The sequence below is a fragment of the Papaver somniferum genome, chromosome 11 (genome assembly GCF_003573695.1).
Source record: "Papaver somniferum cultivar HN1 chromosome 11, ASM357369v1, whole genome shotgun sequence".
Taxonomy (NCBI): domain Eukaryota; kingdom Viridiplantae; phylum Streptophyta; class Magnoliopsida; order Ranunculales; family Papaveraceae; genus Papaver; species Papaver somniferum.
This window is the reverse complement of record NC_039368.1, coordinates 37,308,527-37,332,815: the sequence shown is the minus strand read 5'-3', so window position 1 is coordinate 37,332,815 and position 24,289 is coordinate 37,308,527. Positions and strand designations below refer to the sequence as shown.

General features: G+C 36.6%; 2 protein-coding genes across 7 annotated transcripts; one reads left to right on the top strand and one right to left on the bottom strand.

The window, feature by feature from the left end:
- The first annotated feature begins 1,240 nt into the window (after positions 1-1,240).
- LOC113320715 lies at positions 1,241-8,370 on the top strand. 5 transcript variants are annotated; one of them, XR_003346256.1, is made up of 7 exons: positions 1,241-1,370; positions 2,011-2,176; positions 2,300-2,442; positions 3,529-3,701; positions 3,792-6,760; positions 6,893-7,053; positions 7,152-8,369. XR_003346256.1 is itself a non-coding variant. In XM_026568609.1 (5 exons), the coding sequence occupies exons 2-5, from the start codon at positions 2,043-2,045 to the stop codon at positions 5,349-5,351; spliced, it is 2,010 nt and encodes a 669-aa protein (XP_026424394.1). In that variant the 5' UTR covers positions 1,241-1,370; positions 2,011-2,042; the 3' UTR covers positions 5,352-7,064. The 5 variants fall into 5 exon arrangements, 1 of the variants encoding a protein (XP_026424394.1); XR_003346255.1 differs by having other exon boundaries at positions 3,792-5,791; positions 6,353-7,053; positions 7,152-8,366; XR_003346254.1 differs by having other exon boundaries at positions 3,792-7,053; positions 7,152-8,370.
- Positions 8,371-8,532: 162 nt separating this feature from the next.
- On the bottom strand, positions 8,533-12,844 carry LOC113320717 (beta-glucosidase BoGH3B-like). Of its 2 annotated transcripts, none has more exons than XM_026568611.1 (11): positions 12,469-12,844; positions 12,138-12,381; positions 11,815-12,019; positions 11,541-11,631; positions 11,306-11,451; positions 10,809-11,052; positions 10,595-10,699; positions 10,289-10,471; positions 9,626-9,830; positions 9,010-9,493; positions 8,533-8,739 (listed from the first exon to the last, which is right to left on the bottom strand). In XM_026568611.1, the coding sequence occupies exons 2-11, from the start codon at positions 12,355-12,357 to the stop codon at positions 8,643-8,645; spliced, it is 1,980 nt and encodes a 659-aa protein (XP_026424396.1). In that variant the 5' UTR covers positions 12,358-12,381; positions 12,469-12,844; the 3' UTR covers positions 8,533-8,642. The 2 variants fall into 2 exon arrangements, with proteins under 2 accessions (XP_026424396.1, XP_026424395.1); XM_026568610.1 differs by having other exon boundaries at positions 12,496-12,841.
- Positions 12,845-24,289: the final 11,445 nt, after the last annotated feature.

Genomic DNA, 24,289 nt, shown 5'->3' with positions numbered 1-24,289 from the left:
TGCCCAATCATAAAACCACCGTGCAATAACAAAAAGAAAAAAACCCTAGGTAACAAGACGCATTTCTTTCTCCATCTCTACCACCGTCCATCTCCACCACATACCACTACCTCGTGAGAAATTTGTTTGGGTTATATATATATATATATATGTACGGAAGATTGTTCTTATGGCTAATTCGAAATGTTCTTTTTTCTAGTTTTAATCATGTTTATCCAGTAAAGCAACACTGCTGGTCCAAGTTGCAGAGATGTTCATGCTAGTGTTCTATAAATAAAGTTGTTACAATAAGACTTCAGTGACGTCAAAGGTCCTCAAAGATCAAAGCAAAGACCTTAAATCGATGAATTTAGAGGAGTTTGAATATATATATTTTACATGATACAGACGATGTGACAAGGATGGAGTATCAGTCCTAATTTGCAACTTCCATGGAGCATCACATCGTTAATCAGTTGAATTCTTCAAAAACAGATACTAATTATCAGTCGAATACTTTCATGAAAAGGGCTAATTTTCTATAATAATGGAACTTTTTAATTTTTAATCAAAAGGAAGATCAAAGAAGAAGACAAGTAAATATGGTAATAGTTTGGAGTCAATTTGATGTTTAGAGGTGGTACATAGGAAAAACGAAAATGGAAAAATAATTGACTTTAGAAAATTGTGAAGAAGATAGAAAATAGGAAAAGTAGGGATAGAAAATAGGAAAAATCTTAATTTATGGGCGCAAAATCTGTTCATAAAAGGATTTTTAATCTAATGCCCGGTTTAATTATGTTTATGGCGTGGCTTTGAAAAATCAAATACCTGTCAATGGAATTTTATCCATTTGCTAAACTAATTAACCAAATAAATCAGACACTGACCGGTGGGGTAAACACAAAACTTAGAAGAAGACTGACCTTTAGGTGTAAGGAAAAATCGAGTCCGAGTAAGACAATAGCAAGGCAGAAACAACCTGGTAGTGGGTTTGAGTAGAGAGGCAGGTGGGGAGTGATTAATGAGGAGTGGGGTATATTTAAGGAGGAAATGAGGCAGACATCCTTTATGCCGAGTATTGATTTACAGAGATTCCTTTCCTTAAACTCGTTAGTTGTTTGTCGTTTTTGCATAATAGGCCATTGGTGTATGGACTGACAGTACTTGCAAGTTGCTACGGTGGCGCCACCTAGTAGGCTACTGAAGACTGATATGATAAAGATGGACTGGTATGCTAAAGCGTCCTCTCTGCACAGACTAAAACCCTGTTTCCAAACCGTTTCCAGAACCCCATTTTACTTATTTTATCATACCAGAAGAAAAGACCCTTCGGGGAAAAAACTTGAGATTTTGCTTCTTTTGGTATGCTTTGAACTTCTGAAGAACAAGTAAGTTTTTAAAGTTTTATTTTCTTATCTTTTACAAACCCTTTCCTTTGATTTGATATGATGTTTTGATGCTTAAAAGGTTTCTTTTATTCTCCATTTTCTTACCCACTTTTCCATTTTTAGCTTGTTTCATGTGTTTCTTGATCTACTATTGATGTGTGTTGTTACCCAAACTCTTATCCATTCCCCCTTTGTGTTTCATTTACAAGAAATCCCATGTTTAATGTAAAAGAGAAAAAGGGTTTCTTATACTTTGACCAGACAGCTAATGAGTTAGGGTTTTTTTCAGAATCCATTTAAGGTTGAAGTATTACTCTGTATCTGCTCAAAATGTGTTTTTCTCATATTTACAAGGTTTAAACATGGCTCTGTAGTTGGATTCCTTAAGAATAGAGCTTATAAGCTTACTGTAGTACCATGTAGTGTAACAATAAAAACAGTTACATCTACTCTAATCTAAGTTTATAATCTCCACCTGGTTCTGTTTTTTTCTAATTGTAGCAAAAGCTAAAGCCTCTAGTTGCTAGTAAGGGTTTGATTTGATGAGGCTGATGCAGATTTTAATGTTATTGTGGAGTGGGTTTTCGTAGTTATTAACAATAAATGATTGCCTTCTTAGTATATCTGTTTTGCTTTCTAGTTGTAGGTTCATAAGCAAAATACATTGTTGCAATGGGCACTGACACTGAGGCTCCAAAAGGAGACATTGCTGTTGTATCTTCAAGAGTGAAGTGGAGGATTGAGAACTTTTCTAAGTTGAGCAAGATGCATTTTTCGGATACATTCTCTGTTGGTTGTCATAAATGGTATGTGAACTTCCCTACCATTTATACTTGATTCATTCGTCTGTCTAGTTTGCATTTGAGTGCCATTGGTTTTTGTTATTATGTTTCTAAAAAACTTCGAAAATTTTCCATTTTTCTCACCAGGCGGTTGCTAATGTATCCTAAAGGAGCAATTGAGGGAAACTTATCGCTTTACCTTTGTGCTGTGGGCTTCTCCAATTTCCCTTTTGTAGAATTCTATTTGGAAGTGATTAACCAATTTGATAATAGCTATACAGTCAGAAAAGGTATGTTTCACTACTTCAGCGAAGCTGATTGTACTGTTGAAGCATTCTAGAAATTTTAGTGTTCTCTGTTGTACGGATCACTCAAAAACATAGGTTCCACTTAGTGCGCAAGAAAATTTGCATTGCAATGGAGTAAAGGCCTTAGTTTTGTAGGAAGCTATTCCAAACCTTCATTGTCATCACATTTTGGGCCCCAATAGAAAGGCATGAGAGTGGTGAATTCTTGCAAGGGGTTAACCTTTCTGCAGAGTTTCATTGTAATGCAAATTACCAGGGCAGCTAACATTGAGCGCCCTAACAAGTTATATAGGTTCCACTTAGAATGCAAGAAAATTTGCATTACAATAAATGAATAAAGGCCTTAGTCTATTACAAACCTTCATTGTCATTCACATTCTGGGCCCTAATAGAGAGGCATGAGAGTGGTGAATTCTTGCAAGGGGTTAACCTTTCTGCAGAGTTTCATTGTAATGCAAATTACCAGGGCAGCTAACATTGAGCGCCCTAACAAGTTATATAGGTTCCACTTAGAATGCAAGAAAATTTGCATTACAATAAATGAATAAAGGCCTTAGTCTATTACAAACCTTCATTGTCATTCACATTCTGGGCCCTAATAGAGAGGCATGAGAGTGGTGAATTCTTGCAAGCGGTTAACCTTTCTGCACATTTTCATTGTAATGCGAATTACCAGGGCACAAACATTGAGCTCCCTAACAAATGATGGAATTCTTTTTACCATTAGCATTACGCATGTTTAATTTATACCAACTGAGAGTCCTCATGTACATTTATTTTTTAAGTTCTTACATCCCACTTTCAGTGTCACCTTATTATCCGGTATGCCTCTACAGAAAGTTCAAACTGATTGATAGTTCTTATACTTTTTTGCGATCTATTACATTCTGTAGAATTAAAGATCAATGTTGGTTTGAAACTTACGGCACTTGTGAGATTGAACTGCATACTTTATTTACAAATTGCTTAAACTAGCTTTCATATATTGAAAATTGGCCAAGCGAGGAACAATATAATATCTGGTGTACTTTATTGTCATGATAAACCTCACATCCTTGCCATCTGCAGGTGCGCATTACAAGTTCACTGCACTAGATCGTGCTCGGGGTTTCACATCTTTGATGCCTCTTAATGAACTCAATGGCCCCCGTAAAGGATACATTGTGGAAGATAGTTGCATAGTTGAAGCTGAGATTTCTATGCCTGGAGTTCCTGATTATCATATACCAACTTCTTTGGAGGTTAGGATTTATTTATGGCTCTACTTATTATTGATTGTCCCCCTGATCTTGTTTCCAATAAAACTTTGTTTTGTGGATCATGCGTTTCAGGTGCACAATGGTAACTCAATGGAAGTAGAACTGAGTGTAGAGGCGCTCGCTGAAGTTGTGACGCCTACAGAAGATATCCTCCCAGTTGGGGTAATGGAAGCTGTAGCTGAGGTCAAAGTTTCTGGTGCAGCAAAACAAGATGAGTTTCCAGGTGCTGGCCGACTATATGAAGAAGGTAGATACTGCAAAGAAGTTGTTCTGGATGAGAAATATGAAGAAGTTGGAGGCTTCAGGGTACTGAAAACACAAGCGTCGCTGTATAAAGAGATCTGGTTGAACTATGGGCACATTGCTTCAACCCAAGTTCTTAAGGATTTATATTCTTCCCAGGTAGCCATTGTCACTGAAATAATGACTTGTATTGTGGATATGTATTGGTACCGTCTCGAGGAGGTTTCTTCAGAAATGATCGACACGTGGGATAAGAAGATACAAGTAGCAGAGAAACTTGAATTCAACATCAGTTGGCTTCGTGAGCGCTTAGAAGATATTAAGATAAAATTTGCTGGGGAGAAAAAGCTTCAGGACACATTAATGGAACAGGATCAGGCAAAGTCACAAGTTCTCGAGGCTGAGCAGCAGTTGGTCTTAGCAAATGAAAGGTTGAATATGGCAAAAGAGCGACTTTTCGGCTTGGAAACTAAGACTTCTCCCTTACTTATGGAGAGACAAAATTTTCTAAGAAAATGTGGCGGTCGTTTGCTGCTTTTTGATGGCGACACGAGCGTGCCACTTGCCATGGCTCCAGTGGAAAAGGATGCAACGCCGACAGAACAACCTATTGATAACAGCAACTCAGAGACAGTGCCTCTTGTCATGGCTCCAGTGGAAAAGGTTGCAACGCGGATAGAAGAACCTACTGATAACAGCAACTCAGAGACAGTGCCACTTGTCATGGCTCCAGTGGAAAAGGTTGCAACACCGATAGAAGAACCTATTGATAACAGCAACTCAGAGACAGTGCCTTGTACAGGAATTGAAGCATCAATTCCTCGAAGAACAAGAACCTTGACTACATCCATATCACCAGCTAATGAATCAAAGAGAAACTCATCTGGTGATGGTGCAGGTGGTGGTAATGGTCAACATTCGGAAAAAAAACCAAAAGCTTCAAAAGATGGGTGTGCAGTTACATTACAAAGTATTAGCTACTCTCCCATGCCTTCAAGAGGTTCATTGTCACCAAAAAACATGTCACCAGCTAATGAACCAAAGAGAAAATCATCTGGTGATGGTGCAGGTGGTGGTAATGGTCAACATTTGGAAAAGAAACCAAAAGCTGCTACATCACAAAGTATTAGCGGCTCTCCCATGCCTTCAAGAGGTTCATTGTCACCAGAAACCACCTCAACACCAAATGCTAAGCAGCTATTTACAGAGGATGAAATTATGACTGCGTTGTTGCAGCAGCCTATTATGACAACCCGAGATCTCGTTGGCAAGTTCAGATCAAGACTGAATACACCAGAGGATAAATTGGCTTTCTCTGAAGTTATGAGGGGAATTTGCAAGATACAGACAAAGGAAAACGGAACCAGATATGTAATGTTGATGAAGTAATAGATTTCTGGCTACTAACTACAAGTATTATGTAAAGAAAGAAGTCATCAGATGGACAGTTGCTGTGTTCTTTAGCAACTAGAGTTATTAAAGGTTAGGTCGCATTGCCATTTAGTAAGTATTATAGGTGAAGGGTGGCAAGGATTTTGGTAGAATTTTTTAAGCTTATAATCAAGCAGTTAGAATACTGTTTAGCTTGGTAGGATGATGAACTACAGTTTTTGGTTTCACTTACTCTGATATACTATTGCCCTTGATTACTTTTCAGTGAATTTTGGTGATACTTATTAGTTGTTGTTTTCATTTTAATATTTCTTGGTTTTTTGATGTTGACCATACTCCATTTCTCTCTGTCTTTCAGTGCATGTGTCGAACACTTCCACTACATAACAACTGTCTAATCTTTACTGCGAACTCCAGGCATTCTTTGCAATCTGCAGGTACAAAACACCTCCATTGCATTGCACAAGATCCTTGCAGGGGGGTCGCATTGTCACTTCCTGCTGAAACGGATCCAGTAGTACCCAAAATGCTAACAAATGAAGGTTAGCTAAGTAGTTTCTTTTGCAACAAAAAAGTACAGTGAAATGGAGACTTTGCCACTCACCAATTATTGAGTACTACAGTTAAAACAAAAAAGTTGCATCAACCAACTTTTTGCAAAAGCATGATAAGATCTGTCTCTCAACCCCATTCAAGAAAACTCCACCACTTAGTTTTTCTCTTTTTGAAATTGAACTCACTCCAAAACATGTCTTGAATTCTCAGGAAGTTCTAAACTGCTTGATCTCTTTAGTTTCCTGTAAAGAAAATTAGGATCCACCAAAATGCTGTTTAAGCCTGTTCCAGATATTCCAAAGAAAAATGACTCCATTACTAAAACATCATCAAGGTTTAGATGGAGAATTGAAAATTTTTCAAGGTTTAACAGTTCTGCAGCTCAAGTATACTCCTCAGATGTGTTTAAGTTTGGTTCTTATACTCTTCAATGTTTTAACCAGGCATTTAATCATCTATCCAAAGGGACAGGACAATGACAATCACATATCCATATTCCTGGTACAACTCGAGCTTCGCCTCATTGGGTTCCTCAACTGGTTCTTGTTGGTTCAAATCTGGCTTCTTTCCTGGTACTGCCTCGAGCAGTACCAGTTGTTCCGATTCAGGCGGTTCACCAATTGCGTCTTCGTGGGGTTTGGCCTCGGCCAATTCTGGGACTTGCTTCAGTTTGGCCTCTAGCAATTCAGGTCCCTCTTCCAGTTTGGCCTCGGTAAATTTGGGGTCCTCGTTCAGTCCTTCGCCCGAGTTTTGGTCCTCTTTCAGGTTGTCCCCACGCGATCATTTGCAGAATATGGAGTACAGCTTATCTGTATTAGATCAAATTCATAACAAATACACAGTGCGGAAAGGTATACAAATCATCTTACTTGGATGCTACATGCTGGCTAATTTTATCCCTTAACAGTTAGCTGCACAAGAATGGATGTTGTTTCATTTACCATTGATGCTTAACTTTAGTACTAAATGGCAACACTGAGCAGAGGGACAACACGTAATCGACGGTCAAAACATGATTGGTTTTACATCCTTCATGCCTCTTAGTCAACTCAACGACCCTGGTAGAGGATACCTTGCAAATGATACTTGTATCATTGAAGCCGAAATTGGTTTTCCAGGGTTCTAAATGAACTCTTCTCAAAAGGTTTGTATATGCATCTAGGTGCTCACTTTCACTAAATGTATTGTTGTCTGTATGATCATAATTTACGCAATTTCAAATTTCCTAATCGTATGTTTCAGACAGTCACCGATAAGTCAACGGAAACAGAACCCCAGGTGCTCTCTTCCGTGCAGACTCTTTCAGACATGGATCCAGTTGCAGTGTTGATGCCGCAGCTTGAAACCCAAACTAAACTAGGTGGGCAAAAAGATGAACTTGTTAAAATGCCTGAGACCGAGACATTGTTAAAATGTGAAGCAGCAACAGAATTTAACGCCACAATGGCAAAATGTGAAGCACCAACATCATGCAAAATTACGCCAGCGCTCGAGCATAACCTTGCTGGTCATTTGTTTGAAGACGGACGACATCAGCAAGGCACTGTTTTGAATGAGAAATTCGAACATGTTGGAGGCTTCAGTGTTCTGATGAGACAAGTACCATTATATAAACAGATATGGTTAAAATATGGGCATATTGCTACAAGTCAAGTTTTGATGGACTCATACTCTGGCCAAGTCTCGGTGGTCACGGATATAATGAATTCTGTTCTGAATATGAAACAACAGCGTGTCAGTGAGCTGTCTAAATGATTGAAGCATGGGAGAAGAAGATAAAAATGGCTGAGAAACTTGAATTTAACATTAGTTGGCTGCGAGAGTGGTTTGAGCTTGTTAAAGAAGACTTCTAGGGGGTGCAGAAGCTTCAGACTGCACTAGTTGAGCATGAACAGGCAAAGGAGAGACTGATTGCAGCAGAGGAGCAGTTGATGTTAGCCAATAATGAGATGAAGAATGCTCGAGAAAACCTCTCTGTCTTAGAAACTAGGCTAACTCCCTTATTGTTTCAGAAGCAAATCTATGAAGAAAAAGGCACCCGTATGGTGTTGGATGGGTTGTTGTAATGAGTATTAACTTCAGTATGATGCCACTCTTGGTGTAGTATGCAAGGTTAAATTTTCTGTGAATAATTGGATGCCCAGTCTTATCTATAATGTACATTGAGACTAAATTTGAATCAAGTTGGATGCCCACAGACTCACAGAAAATGAACTTTAACATTATTCAATGGTTGAGAATGATAAAGTTTGTTAGAGAAATATCAAATCTTTAAGCTGTTAACTTCCAGAACAATGGGTATTTTGCCTGTGTTTGCAGTTTACAGAATCACGGCTTAAATTTCCCTTTCTTTCCTTTTTTGCTACACAGGACAAGACTAGATTGCAGCATATGCTGAACTATGATAAGATGCTCATGTACCAAAAGGACCCAAGTTCTCGAGCTACATAATTAAACTTGGATATGCAAACTGAATGTTAGGCATAGCTACAAAAGGATACAACTAGCAATGTGTTTACCGTGGTACTCAGAGTAGTGGTCTTCCAGACCTTCACTAGGATGCACCCCTCACTACTAATTAACAGAACTAAAATATAACTTGCAGATCAATGGTAATCAACTTCATGTAAAGATATAATTTATATAAAAACTCGAACGCCGCCAATTAATACATCCAATGACCATCCATTATAAATAACTGAAACTCAGGTTTATACAAAGTTATTATTGGGTTTACATGATTGCCATACCTGTTAGGAAGAAGCTAATGAAAACAAAAATTGTCTTACAAGTACAAATAGCCTGTTGTAAGGCTCCTGATGTATCGAACCTGCAGATATCATTCAAAAAAGAAAATAGAAATTAGGAAACAACCTTGGAAGAAATTATGAAAAATGGGTTTTGCTTATCTAGAAAGGTTAGTTCAAATTCCATGTGTTGTCTAAATAGCTTATAGAGTATGAAACAGCAGCTGCTACGTTATGTATATTAACAGCATCAGTAATGTGATCCAAATAGCACTAAACAAGCAAAAGAATATAGCTTACTCTATATAAGAAAATGAAATAAACTACCACAGAGTTAATCAGAAGAATGTTACCTTTGAAACAATGGCCTGGTAGTGAGCCCGTATCCAAATGGAAACAGTGGGTCATAGTGTGCATCCCCAAAATTCATTGGAAGCTGATCTACAGTTTTGAACCATGTTCGTGAAAGTTTTCCCGTGAATCCATAATCGCCAAAAAGGACATCAGTCACTCCTTGGCTTTCACTGCCTGGGAGCCACGCTGCCACCAGAGCATCTATTGATGAAACATAGGGCTCAAGTACAACAGGTCGGCCAGATACAACGACAACAACACACTTAATAGCACCACAAACATTCTTAATTGTATCAGGGCCTGGATCAAGGATAGTAAGCTTCTGGCTGTCTCCTGCAGTCTCTGCATAAGGAGGTTCACCCACCAGCACAATAGCATACGAGAAGTTATTAGACTTCATATATGCAGCATCAGGGTTCTCTTGGTAAACCACAGTGGTGCTTGGATCTACGGCAGTTTTGATGGCACTTAGAATAGTAGTACCTGTTCAATTTAAAAAAAAAAAAACAGTCTCTCTCAAATAAACACATTTTTATCATCTGAACATACTATCAGTCTGTCTAATATTGAACACTAAGAATGCACATTGAATGTAAGACCAATAACAAATATTACCAGTTGTGAGTTTATTTCCACTGAACCCTTGCCACTGGATTGTCCATCCACCACACTGGTAACCTAAATTGTCGGCGTGGCTTCCAGCAACAAGGATCTTGGATGCTGTCTTGGGCAGAGGTAGCATTGGATTATCCACAGACTTCCCATTCTTCAAAAGAACGAGCGATTTTCTAACAGATTCCCTAGCCAAGTCTCTGTGTACCTGTAAAGGAAACAATTATATGCTAAACAGTCTAAACTTCCCCAGTCGTTTGCCATTTTGGCAATAAATTAAGCATCAAAGAGAAAGACAAAAGAGAATGAGAAGAATGAAGGCCTATAAGCTCGACAATCCATATGCAATTAAAAGAAACTGCATGAATGAATTAAAAGAATCGAAAGTGTTCAGTTACGCTACGCAGGAAAGCAAATCGGTTGGTGTCTGTTTATAGCGGCACAGTTCATGGACTAACCCAACTCACATCAACATGCTGTGTTATGAAAGGTAAAAGTATCTTCGTAACCCAAAATGTGCATTAAAAGTCTAAAAACATTAAACATAATATGTGAGATAGGAGCTGGCATTGACTGAATCAACTCAGGTTCAACGTCATGAAACCAATTCTGTAATGATTGTGGAAACATAAAGAACTGAGGTAATATAGAGAGAGGATTACTAACCTGGCTTCCTAGCTGGTCAACCAAACTGAGATCAGCTAAAGGGTTCTCAAAGAGTCCCATTGTGAATTTGACTCTCAGAATCCTCGTCACAGCATCATCTATTCTGCTCATCGGGATGATGTTGTTTTTGACTTGTAAAGTCAGATCATTCATAAATTCCACGTGTTCTAAGGGGACCATGACCTGCAAAGCCCAGCAACAAATAAAGGTGTGATAAGGTGCTTTTTAATGGATTTCACAATTTTGCGTGCACTATCTTAGGGAAGATATAGAAGTTTAATGATTTGTCATAATAATCTCCCTCACCATGTCAATGCCAGCTTGAACACCAGCTTCCACAGAGTATGAGTAGTTTGAATGGGCAGGTGTGGTGATCCTGTCAATTCCTTGCCAATCCGAGATTACAAAACCCTTAGAATTCATCATCATGTAGGAGAAACAAAGTGAGTAATTATCTTGGTAGTTGATGTTAACAACATTTAAGGTATTAACATTTGCATCAATACTAATTGGAGCTTACCTTAAAGTTAAGTTGATTTTTGAGGTAGTTGGTGATGAGATTGCGGTTAGCATGCATTTTCACCCCATTCCAACTCGAGTATGATACCATAACTGTTGAGACTCCCTTGTTAACAGAATCGATGTAGGCAGGCATGTGGATGCTGAATAATCCATTCTGGTCGATTATTGTATTGTCCTCATTTACACCTTTGAGTGTTCCACCATCACCAACAAAATGCTTTGCACACGCTGCAACTTTGGTCCTACAAGAAAAGGCTGATCATTCAGTGCCTAGTATTATAAACACCTCTGCTAGATTCGACCTCAATTGGAAGCGAATGTAAACAAAGTTAGCAAACAATTCTTATTGGGATATTGGCAACAACAGCTTTAGGGAAAGTAGCATGTCATCTGTGATTATTAAAGATTACATATGATTTGGATCAGATAATTTTTGCGGCTATTAATGAGTGTAAAAAGTCAAGTAAGCATAGATGTGATTGCATTAACACTTACTTCCCACCGACGTAAGGATACCCGCTCGGATAATTAGGTGGGATGTCTCCCTGTAAACCGGGTATAATCTCTGTCATTTGTTGTACAATCTTATGATCTTCACTGTAGCTCTCATAACAGCGACCCCATCTTGGATCTCTGCAAACCTATATAATTTAAAGAAAATGATTATCTCAACTACAATCGTTAAGCTTAACATGAATACTTAGTAGATTCTTTATTTTCTCTTCCTTACTGCAATACATGGTGCGAAGGCATATGGAATCCCAGTAGCTCTGATTTCAAGTGCTGTTGCATCACCAATTCGCTTCACAAGTTCAGGATCCCTAGATAAACAAAAGTCCATCAGGACAAACAAAGGGAATAATGTAACAAACGTACACGGCCAATATCAGGATAATATACAGTCAATTTGTAAGCCAAAATTAAACAACAATGTATATCAATCAGGGGAAACCATAATGTTAAGCTAAAGTTAAACTAAAATGTATATCAAAGTAAATAGTTGCCTGGTACATCCGAGTCCAATATTGTGAGGAAATATAGTTGCATTGTAAACGTTGTTATGACCATGAACGGCGTCAATTCCATAAATCATAGGTATCCCAAGACGGCTCGATAAAGAACCCTTTTGATATTCATTCACCATATTAACCCAATCCTCAGCTCTAGCATTAGGAAGAGGTGTACTCCCACCACCACTCAATAAACTTCCTACAAGAAATCCGAAACCAAACCACATTTTTACTAATCCATTTTTCTTATTCTACAAACTTCATTTCCTAGATATCTCTAATTATCAATCATACACAATAACCAACAGAAAACTCACCTATTGAAAAAGTTTTCATTATGTCAACAGTTGCAACAGTTCTATCAATTTGCACCATTTGCCCAATCTTCTCTTCTAATGTCATCCGACCCATTAAATCCTTTATTCGTACATCTATCGGTTGTTTTCGATCTTTGTACTTGACATAGTCTAATTGTGCTTTAGCTGACCAGAAAATGAAACATAAAAGTAACCCAATCAAAGGAATCACCTTCCCCATCTTGATTCTCCAGACACACAAATCCTGGACCAAAAGAAAAAAAGCAACAACATAAGATACAGAATCATACTAATAATCACAATGTAGACAAAAGAAAGAAAAAGAACATACTTCAACATCAAATAGCAAAGTTCTAACCTTTACAGGAAGAACTTAAAATGGGATGCTAGATGCTGGACCAGTGAAAATGAACACAATGTAAGCAAACTTATACCAAATTTGACATCAGTTGAGACAATTTTAGAATGAATTTTTATCAACAGAAGTGGGTTTAAGTTTAAGAATCTCCAAGTTCAGAAAAAAGGTATCCTTCTCAGTAAAGCTTCAAAAGCTCAAAGGTACTTGAACAGTTTACAAACTTTTAACTCGTTAAATCGTCCATAAACCCAGACTGAGTTAACTAGTTAACGTACTTAGGGGGGGTTTGAGACTTGGTAATGTGTAGAGTTTTGCAGCTTACTTTATCTTAAATCGAGATTAGAGAATGTGGAATTAGATAATTTAACGGTTTAAGATTAAGATAGTGTGGATCAACGAAAAGTAGATGTGAATGCAGTGTAGGTAAAGTAAGAGTGGGAACAGCTTTTCTTTTATCATGATTGCACGAATAACTAGCAACGACAGTAAAGAATCTAATTCCAGTTTTCGCAACTACATCTACAATTAATTAATGTTAAAAGAGATCTCAGAAATGAGTTTACTCTAGAACAAGTTCATTTATGTGGGGCCAAAGTCGACTACCTCTTAGTAAAGTGACTGGCTAAGTTGTTGGGTCCATACGTTCTTTGAGAGGTGTCTGGTGGCAAGGTGTCGTGTTGGAGGTGGAAAGCGATAAGCATCATTCACATATAGTGCGAGTCGACCGTGCTTGCCAATTAGAAGTCTTTTTTTTTTTTATACCAAAGGAGGAACTTCGAATTACACAAGAAGGTTTCTTTCATCATGATTTATGTAAGGAATTAGAAAGTCAGGTGGTCAACTCCACCAATCCCCACATAAATTATGTTTACGAGCTGCCTTTGCTAATGCATCTGCAGCTTTATTACAAGACCTATAAACAAACTCACAAGACCAAACATGATAAGTATTACACATGTTAACACAGTTTCTAAGAAGAGGCAAACATTGCCACTGACAGATAGTAGTTTGATGCTGTAAAAAGGAACTGATACTCAGATTATCTGTTTCGAAAATGACCTTGGACCAACCATTTGTTGCTGCTATTTGCATAGCCTCTAACAAAGCCCAGGCTTCAGCTTGCTGGATATTTATAGCTCTTTTCAGTGTTCCCCTTCCCATGACATGTGCTCCTGTAGAATTTCTAATTATAATTCCAATACCAGCTAACAAAGAATCAGAATTATACGAAGCATCAATATTTATCTTTAAGAACTGAAAAGGTGGAGGTTCTCAAGGCAAATGCAAGATGCAGTTATGCCTATGAGACTGACCATGATCAACAAAACAGGTATCTAAATGATGATGTGCCCTGTAAGAGTTTATTTGATGTATGACTGTGTGATGGTTGGGTGTTATATTACTAAAAACAGCCCTACATCTATGCTTCCAAATAAAGTGCATTATAGAGAGCCAAATGCACAACCTGAGGTGTTTGTTTAATATTTATGTTAAAATCCTTAAGCTTCTAAGTCTGGATCCAGGAAAGAACTGAAGGATGTTGCACAATAGAGATAAACTGATTAGGAAAAAAGTTCTGCCATATTGCTTGAGAGAAGGAGCAATGAAGAAGCAAATGATCCGAATCTTCTGTTTGATTCATACCACACAGAACACAAAGTTTATCATCAGTATTCAGATGTCTGAAATTCGAGCTTTAACAGGAACCGCATCATGATTCCTTTCCACATAAAAATTTGAAACTTGTAAGGCACTTTCAATTTCCAAAAAGCTAACCAAAATTGCTGAGATAAACCCATTGAAATGTCAATATGCAAATCTTTCTCACAAAGCATCTTGTATGCTGAAGCAGTTGTAAAGATGCCAGAACTAGTAAAAGGCCAGACCAACTTGTCTTCTTGATCTAATTGTAAAGGAGTAGTGAGAATGGAATTCACCTGGTCTGCAGGAAATAGTTGTCGAAGAAGTAGGATATTACATTTTTGCATGAGAGGATCAATTAGTTCTGAAACCCATTGAATATTACTTGTATTTAGATCACTCCAATCTAGAATAACAGTCTGCATGGAAGGAATCCAATTAGCTGTCCAGATATTGATGCGAGTACCATTACCTACTTGCCATTTTGCATTTCTAAGAACAATGTCAAGCCCAACACATATACTCAGCCATACCCAACTTGAATTAGTAGATGCCGGAGGAGGGATTGCAAATAAATGTTAGGGAAGTATTTACCTTTCAATAATTTTGCCCAAATAGCATCTTGATTATGTAATAATTGCCAGGCCAATTTCGTAAGAAGAGCTAAATTATAATTGGTTAATTTTTTAACACATAAACCTCCTAATCTTTTAGGTACGCATACCTTTTTCCAACCAATTAGTTGTTGTGAATGACTGTTGATAAAATTGTTCCACCAGTAACTCCTTTGGATGTTGTCCATTTGATGAATTGTTGTTTCTGGCAGTTTAAAAATCTGCATTTGATACATACCCATTGTGCTCAGTACTGCATTCACTTGAGTTGTTCTTCCTACCTGGTTAACAATTTTACTATGCCAACCCTGCAACCGGTTAGTCATGTTAAGAAGAATACCTTGACAATTCTTTTGCCTTGATCTGTGCAACAAAAAGGGAATGCCCAAGTATTTCTCACCCAACCCCATAACTTGCATATTCATGATACCAGAAATACTAGACTTATCAGCAGTTGAAGTGTGCTTACCAAAGAATAAAGTTGACTTTTGCATGTTAATAACCTGTCCAGAAGCTTGTCCAAAAGTTTGAATCAAATCTTGCAGATGTCTCATCTGACCAGAAGTAGCTTGAAAGAACAACAAACAATCATCTGCAAAAAACAAATGATTGATAGGAGGACAATGTTGATTGATTTTAATACCGTTAAGAAGACCAGAATCAACATGATGCTGCAAAATTCTAGAGAAGGATTCCATGATAAACAAAAATAAATAAGGAGACAAAGGGTCTCCTTGGCGTAAGCCTCGAGTTGGAGAAAAAGAAGAACTGGGAGTACCATTAATAAGCAGATAAATACTTGTTGTAGATATACACTGATCAATCAAAGCAATCCAATCTTCATGAAAACCTAATTGTCGAAAAATTGATAACAAAAAGAACCATTCTACCCCGTCGAAAGCTTTCGACATATCTAGTTTTAAACCTACCAAGGCCTTATTATCTGCTTAAGTTTCATACTATGAAGAATCTCTTGAGCTATGATAACATGATCGTGAATATGCCTGCCTGTAACAAAGGCAGTTTGAGTAGGAGATATAAGGTCAGACAGTAAAGGTTTAAGACGGTTCGCCAAAATTTTGGAGATAATTTTATAACTAACATTACACAGACTGATTGGTCTGTAATCAGCTGGGGTTTGGGGGTTTTGAATTTTGGGTATCAGAACTTGATATGTATGATTTATGGCCTTGAGAATATGTTTGAAGGTAAAGAAGTATTGAACCATAAAGATTATCTCAGATCCAACAATCTCCCAGCATTGTTGATAGAAAGCATCTTGGAATCCGTCATTGCCTGGAGAAGCCCAAGGTCTAATTTGAAATATCACATCCTTATTTGTTGAGCATCAGGAACTCGGATGAGTTGAAAGTTTTGTTCTTCTGAGATACAAGGACTAAACAACTGCAATATATCTTGATTAACCTGCGACTTTGAAGTAGTAGAAATCTTCACAAAATGGTTAATAAAAATAGATTCAATACTACTCCGATCATCATACCAAATACCCAAAGGCTCTTGAATAGCCTGAATGTTAGTTCTTTTTTTATTGAAATTAGCCAAAGAGTGAAAATAAGCTGTATTTCTATCTGCTTCAAGAAACTTGTCACCTGCTTTTTGCATGAAAAATTCTTTCTGAATAGTCAGCCAATGTTGAAGAGAATAACTTAGTTGTCGAATTAAAGGATGAGATGCAGGTAAATTATCATCATAACAACTTTGAAGTTGATTCTGAATATTATGAAGGTTACACTCTATATTCCCGAAAGAGAATTTTTTTCCACAATTGCATATGATATCTAGTGAATTTTAACTTACTTGAGAGCTGAAAGAAGGGAGAGCCAGTAAATTGTTATTGCCAGCTTCGATTGATAGCGTATGTACAAGAGTCCATTTGGAACCAGCACTTGTAAAGCTTAAATGGAGTGTGTTTTCTAACACTAGGAACAATATGCAGAAAAATAGGGATGTGGTCCGAAGCAATGGGAACTAAATGTTGCAAATGAACATTAGTATAATTATTGATCCAACGACTGTTTACTAAAGCTCTATCTAGTCTAACAGAGACATGAGCCTCTCCATCTCTATGATTCGACCAAGTTGTGTCAGCTCCCGAAAAACCCAAATCAATTAGACCAATTTGTTGTATGTAATTCCTAACATGTCTAGCATGATGAGGATGGGATGCATTAATACTATAAGTTTCAGAGTTATTCATAGTGAAATTTAGATCTCTTAACAAAACCCAAGGCAGGTTAACAGAAGAATACATAACAAGCAAATATTTCCACTGATTATTATTGTCTACTGCATCACGCACTCCATACATAAATATGACCAAAAAATCCAAGTTGTTGTCATGAGTGTGAACTATAACATGAATTGTATCAGGGGTAGTATGCATTATTTCAACATCTATACCTTGTTTCCAAGCTAGAGAAATACCACCAGAAAGTCCCACAGAAGGATCAAACCAATAATTAGGATATTTAGTTCGAGAAAGATAGAGTCTCATATTATTGGCTTGAGCTTTGGTTTCGCATAAGAAAAAAATATTCGGGTCATGATTGGTTAAACAGAAGCTAAGATAGTTTATAGTATGAGGTTTTCCTATACCTTGACAGTTCTAGGATAAGATTTTCATGGTGTGAACAACGGTAAAAATATAAATAAAAGTAATGCAAAAACAACAAAGAGTACGAAAGAAGGAAAAACTCGATAAAGAACAATAAGATGAGAAAAACACATGTTGCTATGCATCAGTGTTATTCTGAGCATTAATCGCTTGAGCAGCAGCAATGTCCCAAACATTATTCTCTTCTACAGCGGCAGTATCATCATGAAATGAAGTTGTTTCTCCAACAATAATAATTTCTCTATCAAACTCAGCATCTTCAAGTTGATTCTCAAAAGTTATAACCAAGGATGGTGGTCTGCGATATTGCTTTTTAGTACCACTAGTACTTGCACCATCACTAGGCAGCGTAGAAGTTGGCCTTATGGAAGGGGGAATCAGAGAATGATTATGGTAAGATGATGAGGCTACATCATCAGAATCAGTATCCGTGAAGATGGATAGTCGCATTCCATCAAAAGGCCTAGTTGTTCCAGAGCAACTGGCTGCCTCAGTCTATTTCTCCTTTGAGTACCATGTTGTAAAAAGAGTTGAGATTCTTGCTGAGGATTTCGTTGTGGAAGCAAAACAGGTTCAGCAAATCCAAATCCTCTTACAACCTCTTCCATTTCACGTCTACAATTACTCATATCAGCACAATCGTTTTCTTCATGATTAGGTACCTTACACTTAGAGCAAAGTCTATAAGGTTGTTTTTCATAAAAGAAACCAATCCACCTAGTGACACCAGCAGCATTAGCAGCAGTAATACCAGTAATAAGCGGAGTGTTGACATTAATAAGAACTAAGGCTGTATATTTGAGGAAGTAGGAGGATTCACACCATCAGGTTCAACAACTCTAACCTCTCCAATGATATTACCAATCATTCTCAAGATATCAGCATAAGTGAATTCAGGTAAAATATATTTATATTTTATCCAGTAGGGAGAAACCGAGAAATCTAACAGATGATAGTCCATACTTAAATTCCAATCTTTTAAGACTACCAAATAACCATCAAAATTACAAGCCCCTCCAAACAAAATTGCTTCTTTATCCTCATTAACTTGGAATTTGATAACAAAAATATTAGGTTCCAAACTACGCACCTAAATCATCCATTGATTGTGTCTCCTTAAGTGAGGCCAAATGAATCTAGCAGGTCTTTCAGCATCCTGCCAGATCATGACACCAGGAGCATAAATCTTACCAGCAAGACAATACCTTCAATCTCGAACTCCAGTTAAGATTGCATTCTTTGAGTGCATAACAACCCTCCTTCTAATAGGTTCTTCACCAATCGAAACTTCTTCCATCTGTTGAGAGATGTTATTCACAGATGTTCTAGCCATAAGGATGAAGTAAAGAAAGATGACGTAAAAACAGAGAAGGGTATAAAGAAATTGAGATCGACTGATATAGTATTTATAAAGAAATTTTGAAGGAGGTTTCAAACTGATAACTAGATAAGTATAGGTGAAAGGTTTAAGAAAACAGAACAAAGATAAACTTTAGACAACCTCAAAGTTGTTGAATAAATAAGGATAACAGCAAAGACACTTTTCCATAAAGGTGAAGCAGGAGAATCATTATAATAACCCCAAGTCAGATAAACTTGAGAGAAAATGATAAGGTTAAAAATCAGATGCACCACTGCAATAAAAAGCCAACTTTGATTATGCCAACTTGGAAACTGCCAACTGTGATTATACCTCATGATGTGATGGGACATTACTGCAAAACTAGTACGTGGCAACAATCAGGAAGGATTTTAAGCTGCCATTAAAGAAGAATGAAACCAATTAGAACCAGAAATTGACAAGTATAAAGGGGAAAAGGAAAAATTGAAAACTAGGTCAAAATAAATGAAGAGGATACATAAAAAAACAACAGAATTAAAACAAAAATCTGACTGCAAATGAACAAGACTGAGAATTAAAACAAGGGGTTGATGGAAAAAGATCAGATCAGATAAAAAAACATGAGCAAAATCAAAGTTTGACTATGGTTGACTTTAGGTTGACTATCTCTTGACCATATCTCGTTCTCGGAGAGAGAGAGAGCTCTAATCAACTCAAATTCTTCTTCAAACGACATTTTTTTTTTACAATTAGCTTTGCTTTTGATCAAGCCAATTAGAAGTTGTGATGGCGCAGTTGTGATAGCACGGGATAGTGATAGAGTTTTCAATAAGCCTCATGGAGGTAGCTAGAAATAATTGATTAGTCTACTAACTAGTTAGGCCTATTCCTATACACCATGTCAAAAAATTCTGTTTACCATATTAGGTGGCATGCAAATCAGTCCGGTCACGACGGAAAAATAGTTGAGTGATGATGTTCCTAACAAATGATATTGTTAATAGCGACTACAATAAAGACTATATCGTTGGATATAAAGTTAATGTTGCTCGACGAAATGTGTACTTCCAACGACAAGTTCTTTGTCGCCTATAAATAGGTAGTATTTAAAGAACACGCGATTGGGGATACTCATATTAATTGGGGGATATGAATTACTAACCCCATCCAATAGTGTCCGCTAAGGGGTGTTTCTTGGGGACGGAAATACTAAAATACCCTTCCGTCTAAATTAAAATTTAAAATTAAAATTAAAAATCAAATCCTAACAAGTTCGTAAAGATATGTTAAATTGAATTGTTGTTGAGTAAGAAGAAGAAGAAGAAATGGCTTCATTGAGAAGGTACATGATACCCAATCATATTTAAAGTGTTGTTGTTGTTTTGAAACTTTTCAGTTTCAGCTTCAATCCACTCCTGGCTTGTGTTCATGATGAATACCCTATTGTTTTTTGTGCCGGCATGTTTTTTAGGATGAATACCATGCTGATATCTGTGCCGACATGGTTTTTAGGATGAATACCATGCCGATATCTAGTGTCGGCATGGTTTTTCAGGATGAATACCATGCCGATACTAGTGCCGACATGGTTTTTCAAGATGAATACCATGCCGATACTTGCTATTTCAGACAGATTTTCTGTATGTTTTTGTCCTCAAACCGGCACGGTACACTTGGGAATCGACCATGCCGGCACTACTACCGGCATGCTCGATAATGAACTTTCTCTGCCGGCAGTGTACTTACAATTTCAAAATTGGGGGATATTGTGTATCGGCATGGTGAAAGTATGAATACCATGACGATTTGGTCCCTGCCGGCATGGTATTCATACTTTTACCATGCCGACATTGAGTTTTTCAGGCGTAACAATGGTGGATTCGATGAAAAAAAATATCAAATTCCAATATATTAATACCTATATATAACTAATTGGAGCACTTGTATATTCATCTTGTTTACTTTCCAGAGTTGGTTCTTCACCGGAACCTTCATGATCATAAATATCTTGATTTAATGTTGTTGCATCAACAAATTCAATGATAATGATTTATTCTAATAATTATCAAACTAATCTATTAACTTACCTAATTATATTTAACCACCAAACATGATTAGTGAGGGGTACATTAGGAATTAGTTAAAATACATGGATAAGGGGTGACTCTGATTTACTATTTATATCTCTTTTTTGTCTTTTTCCTCTATGCCCCAATTAATATAAGTATCCCCCAATTGCGCGTTTTATTTAAACTTAAAATTTACACCAAAATTTTTACTTCAAATTCTATCTCTAAAATTTCTCAAAATTTCTCTAATGGTAGAATTTCAAACCCAATTTGATTCGGCAACACAGCTTAACTTTTCTGGATTAGTACTTGAAGGTGCCGTTAAGAAGATATGTGATAGTTATAAAGAAATAAGTAAAAAGCAAAGAAGTCTTCAAGTTATGGATATTAACTAACTCAAACCTACAACTAAGAAAAGGCAAAAAAGAGTTAAGGAGTGCATTCATTGGAAGTTATGTGAAATGAAGAAAATAAAAAATACGAAGAAGATTATCCCACATTTTTATTTTTAAAGTCTATATTTTAAATTATTATTGTCTAGTTTTATGTCTTGTAAAATGACTATTAATGATTAATTCGAAGTTTAAATCAAAAAAGCGCACTTGTTTATGAATTCGAAAATTTGACTCGTATTGTTGAAAATTAAACTTATATTTTATTCTTAATCCAATCTTATGTTTTAGTTTTAACTAATAAAATAAGAAAAATATTAAAACTTCTACTTATGCTTAAGTTGACAATTAATAAATTAAAACATAAATATTGGATTATATTTGGGAAACACTCTTAAAATTCAAAACACCTTTCATATTCGAAGTCTTTTTCGTTGATGCGGCGACACACCACCCAACACCTTTGTTCAATGTCTATGGCTCCATCTTGGTTTCACCACCCCGCATATTTCAACCTGCTTGCATTACTAAAGCAATTACTTAATAATTTCTTTATTGATCACATTGAAACGACTACTCAACGCGTTCGTATCGCGATTGTAGAGGTTCATTATTTCTTCTTGAAATTTTACAAATATGTTTTCCAAAAATGTCATGACTTGGAGCGCAACACCAACGATTATACATTGACTAAGAAAAACAAAGTTCATTCAAATACATTCATCTATCGCCGTAATAAATTTTGGATTCCGCGCTCTTATGATTTTGCATATCGGCTTGGTTAACAACTCTTTAATTTTCAGCAACATGTAAGTTTTTATGAACTCAGCCATGTTTATATTTTCATCCATGCTCTTTGAAAAATTGGAAGAGTGATGAAAAGTACGGAAGATATGTGAGTTTGAGAAATTCTAGAGATATTTAGAAATTATGGTGTGAGTTGAAATGAATTTGAAGTTGAGTATTTATAGGGTTTGGAATTCCTGATTGTTGAATGAAAAATAACTGAGCGATGTTCACAGCAGCGAGCGATGGAAAAACTAGCGCTGACACTCTTATGACTGACGAGCGTTGTTAAGACCATCGAGCGATATAATCTCTATCGAGACTAATCGCGTATGCCTAAGTGATATATTTTCCACTTAGGCACTTATGTTTGCCAATTTTTCATACCCATAGTGGGTGCAAAAGTGGCAAATCATATGATTTGCTATACCCATAAAAATAGGCCTTAGTGTGCTTTGGACCCTCCTTGTCCTGTCGCCCCTAGACTAGTACCGACCAGTCCAAAATCCCCCCGCCCAATCTTGTCCATAATTTATACGAGTCAATTCATTTATCCACCGATCTAAAAAAAAATTATTCTTTCAATTACCTAGAATGTTCCTTGAACTAACGTGTTAGCTTTGGAAAGAGAAGAAACATGTCGGAGAAAACAGAAAAGAAAAAAGGAGAGAGAGAAAGAGAGAGACTACTTATTCAGAACGTGTTTGATTCATCTCGATTCAATTCAAAACAAGCGCAAAAAACTTAAAAATGAGAATCAACAATGATTTGTTCTTGGAGGTCTATTGTAGATCAATGATGAAAAATCCATCAACATTACAATCCACAACTGAATCTAAAGATTCGTTAGCAAAAATGATTATGAAGATAAGTTTCATCTTCTCTTATCATTTTAATTCGATTTAGAGCTATTAGTTTAACTTTTATAGTAATGCTCGGTTGAACAAGTTTTTCTATCTCAAACTTGTTGTCAATTTTAGATGATCAAAACTATATCTTGATTTCTAATCTACTAAATCAACTCTCGGACTAGATTAGAATTTAGTAGTTGAGTATCAGACATCACCCTCGAAGACTGGAGATCGACAAAGACATTAGTAGAACTTCTTTTATTAGGTATGTGAAAACTGAACTATTCTATTTTACTCACTATCTTTCCATTATATCTGTTGAGACTATGTCTTATAACTTATAGTAGTATATTTACAAAGAAGAAGTTTCGAGTCTATCTTATCTTGTTAAAAAAATATCGAAATACGATTCAAGTATATATGTTCAAAGGTCCTTAAAAATATTAGCTCGAAACAATTTATTGCTCAAGAATTAATTCGTGGATCAATTGAAAATCGCCCATATAAGTGATTTTATCATTTGGAAATGTTTCAAACATCATAAGAGAGAAATTCATGAACTTCTGATATTCATGTTTAGGGTAGGTTGACAAACCAGTTTGCAAACCATAGATATTTGATTTCGAAAACACAAGGAAGGTAGGCAAACCAGTTCGCAAACCGTAAGTTCAGTAGGAACAGTTCACGAACCGTGGTTAACTGAATTTTTGGTGTTTGTATAAAAGGCTTAAGGTCGGAGAACCCAGTTCACGAACTGTGTCCATCTGAGTTCATAAACGGAGTACGGTTGGAGAACCCAATTCGCGAACATTTTACGTACATCTGAGTTCTCGAGCCGAGTAAGGTTGGCGAACCCAGTTCATGAACTGTAACCTGACTGGTGAACTTTAGCCTTACAATTCACGAACCGTTTCACCAAAGGTCCTAGTGGAATTCAGCTAGCAGATGCTCAAAGACTTGACTTTTAACATGTTAGCATTGCTATGAATCTCTTAAACACTTTTAAGACATCATTGTTCACTAAAACACTTATGAATGTGCATCATGATTAAACTTTTGAGTGTTTAAATGAAAATCAACTTTCTTCTTGTTCAAATGGCATATTTTCCAAATCAGTACGGTCATTATACACGATTCCGTAACCGGACCACTGTGTATATTCTTCCATTTTATTTTCAATATTAATTCTCATATGTTTTAATTGAAACCCTAATTAGAGTTTCGTCTAAATAAAGAAAGTGTTTGCTTGATTCTCAAGTTATCTTAGCTTGAATTATAAGCAACCTTCAGTCTTTAAAAACTATAAATAGGGATGCTCTTTCAACTGGGAAATTCAATCCCTAAAACTTTGTGTCCTAGTTGATAACCAGAGTTGTCCTATATGAACCTAGATATCCTCTGAGAAACATAATTAGGTTTACGACTAAAAGATTTTACTTTGGAGATTCTTGAAGCCAGGTCTTA

Excerpts from the sequence above, each read along its gene's own strand:
- LOC113320715 (XM_026568609.1), top strand. The coding sequence starts at position 2,043 with ATGGGCACTGACACTGAGGCTCCAAAAGGAGACATTGCTGTTGTATCT. Across the intron at positions 2,443-3,528 it reads TAGCTATACAGTCAGAAAAG|GTGCGCATTACAAGTTCACT; the intron begins GTATGTTTCACT and ends TGCCATCTGCAG. Across the intron at positions 3,702-3,791 it reads ATATACCAACTTCTTTGGAG|GTGCACAATGGTAACTCAAT; the intron begins GTTAGGATTTAT and ends CATGCGTTTCAG.
- LOC113320717 (XM_026568611.1), bottom strand. The coding sequence starts at position 12,357 with ATGGGGAAGGTGATTCCTTTGATTGGGTTACTTTTATGTTTCATTTTC. Across the intron at positions 12,020-12,137 it reads AATGAAAACTTTTTCAATAG|GAAGTTTATTGAGTGGTGGT; the intron begins GTGAGTTTTCTG and ends GATTTCTTGTAG. Across the intron at positions 9,831-10,288 it reads TTGACCAGCTAGGAAGCCAG|GTACACAGAGACTTGGCTAG; the intron begins GTTAGTAATCCT and ends TTTCCTTTACAG.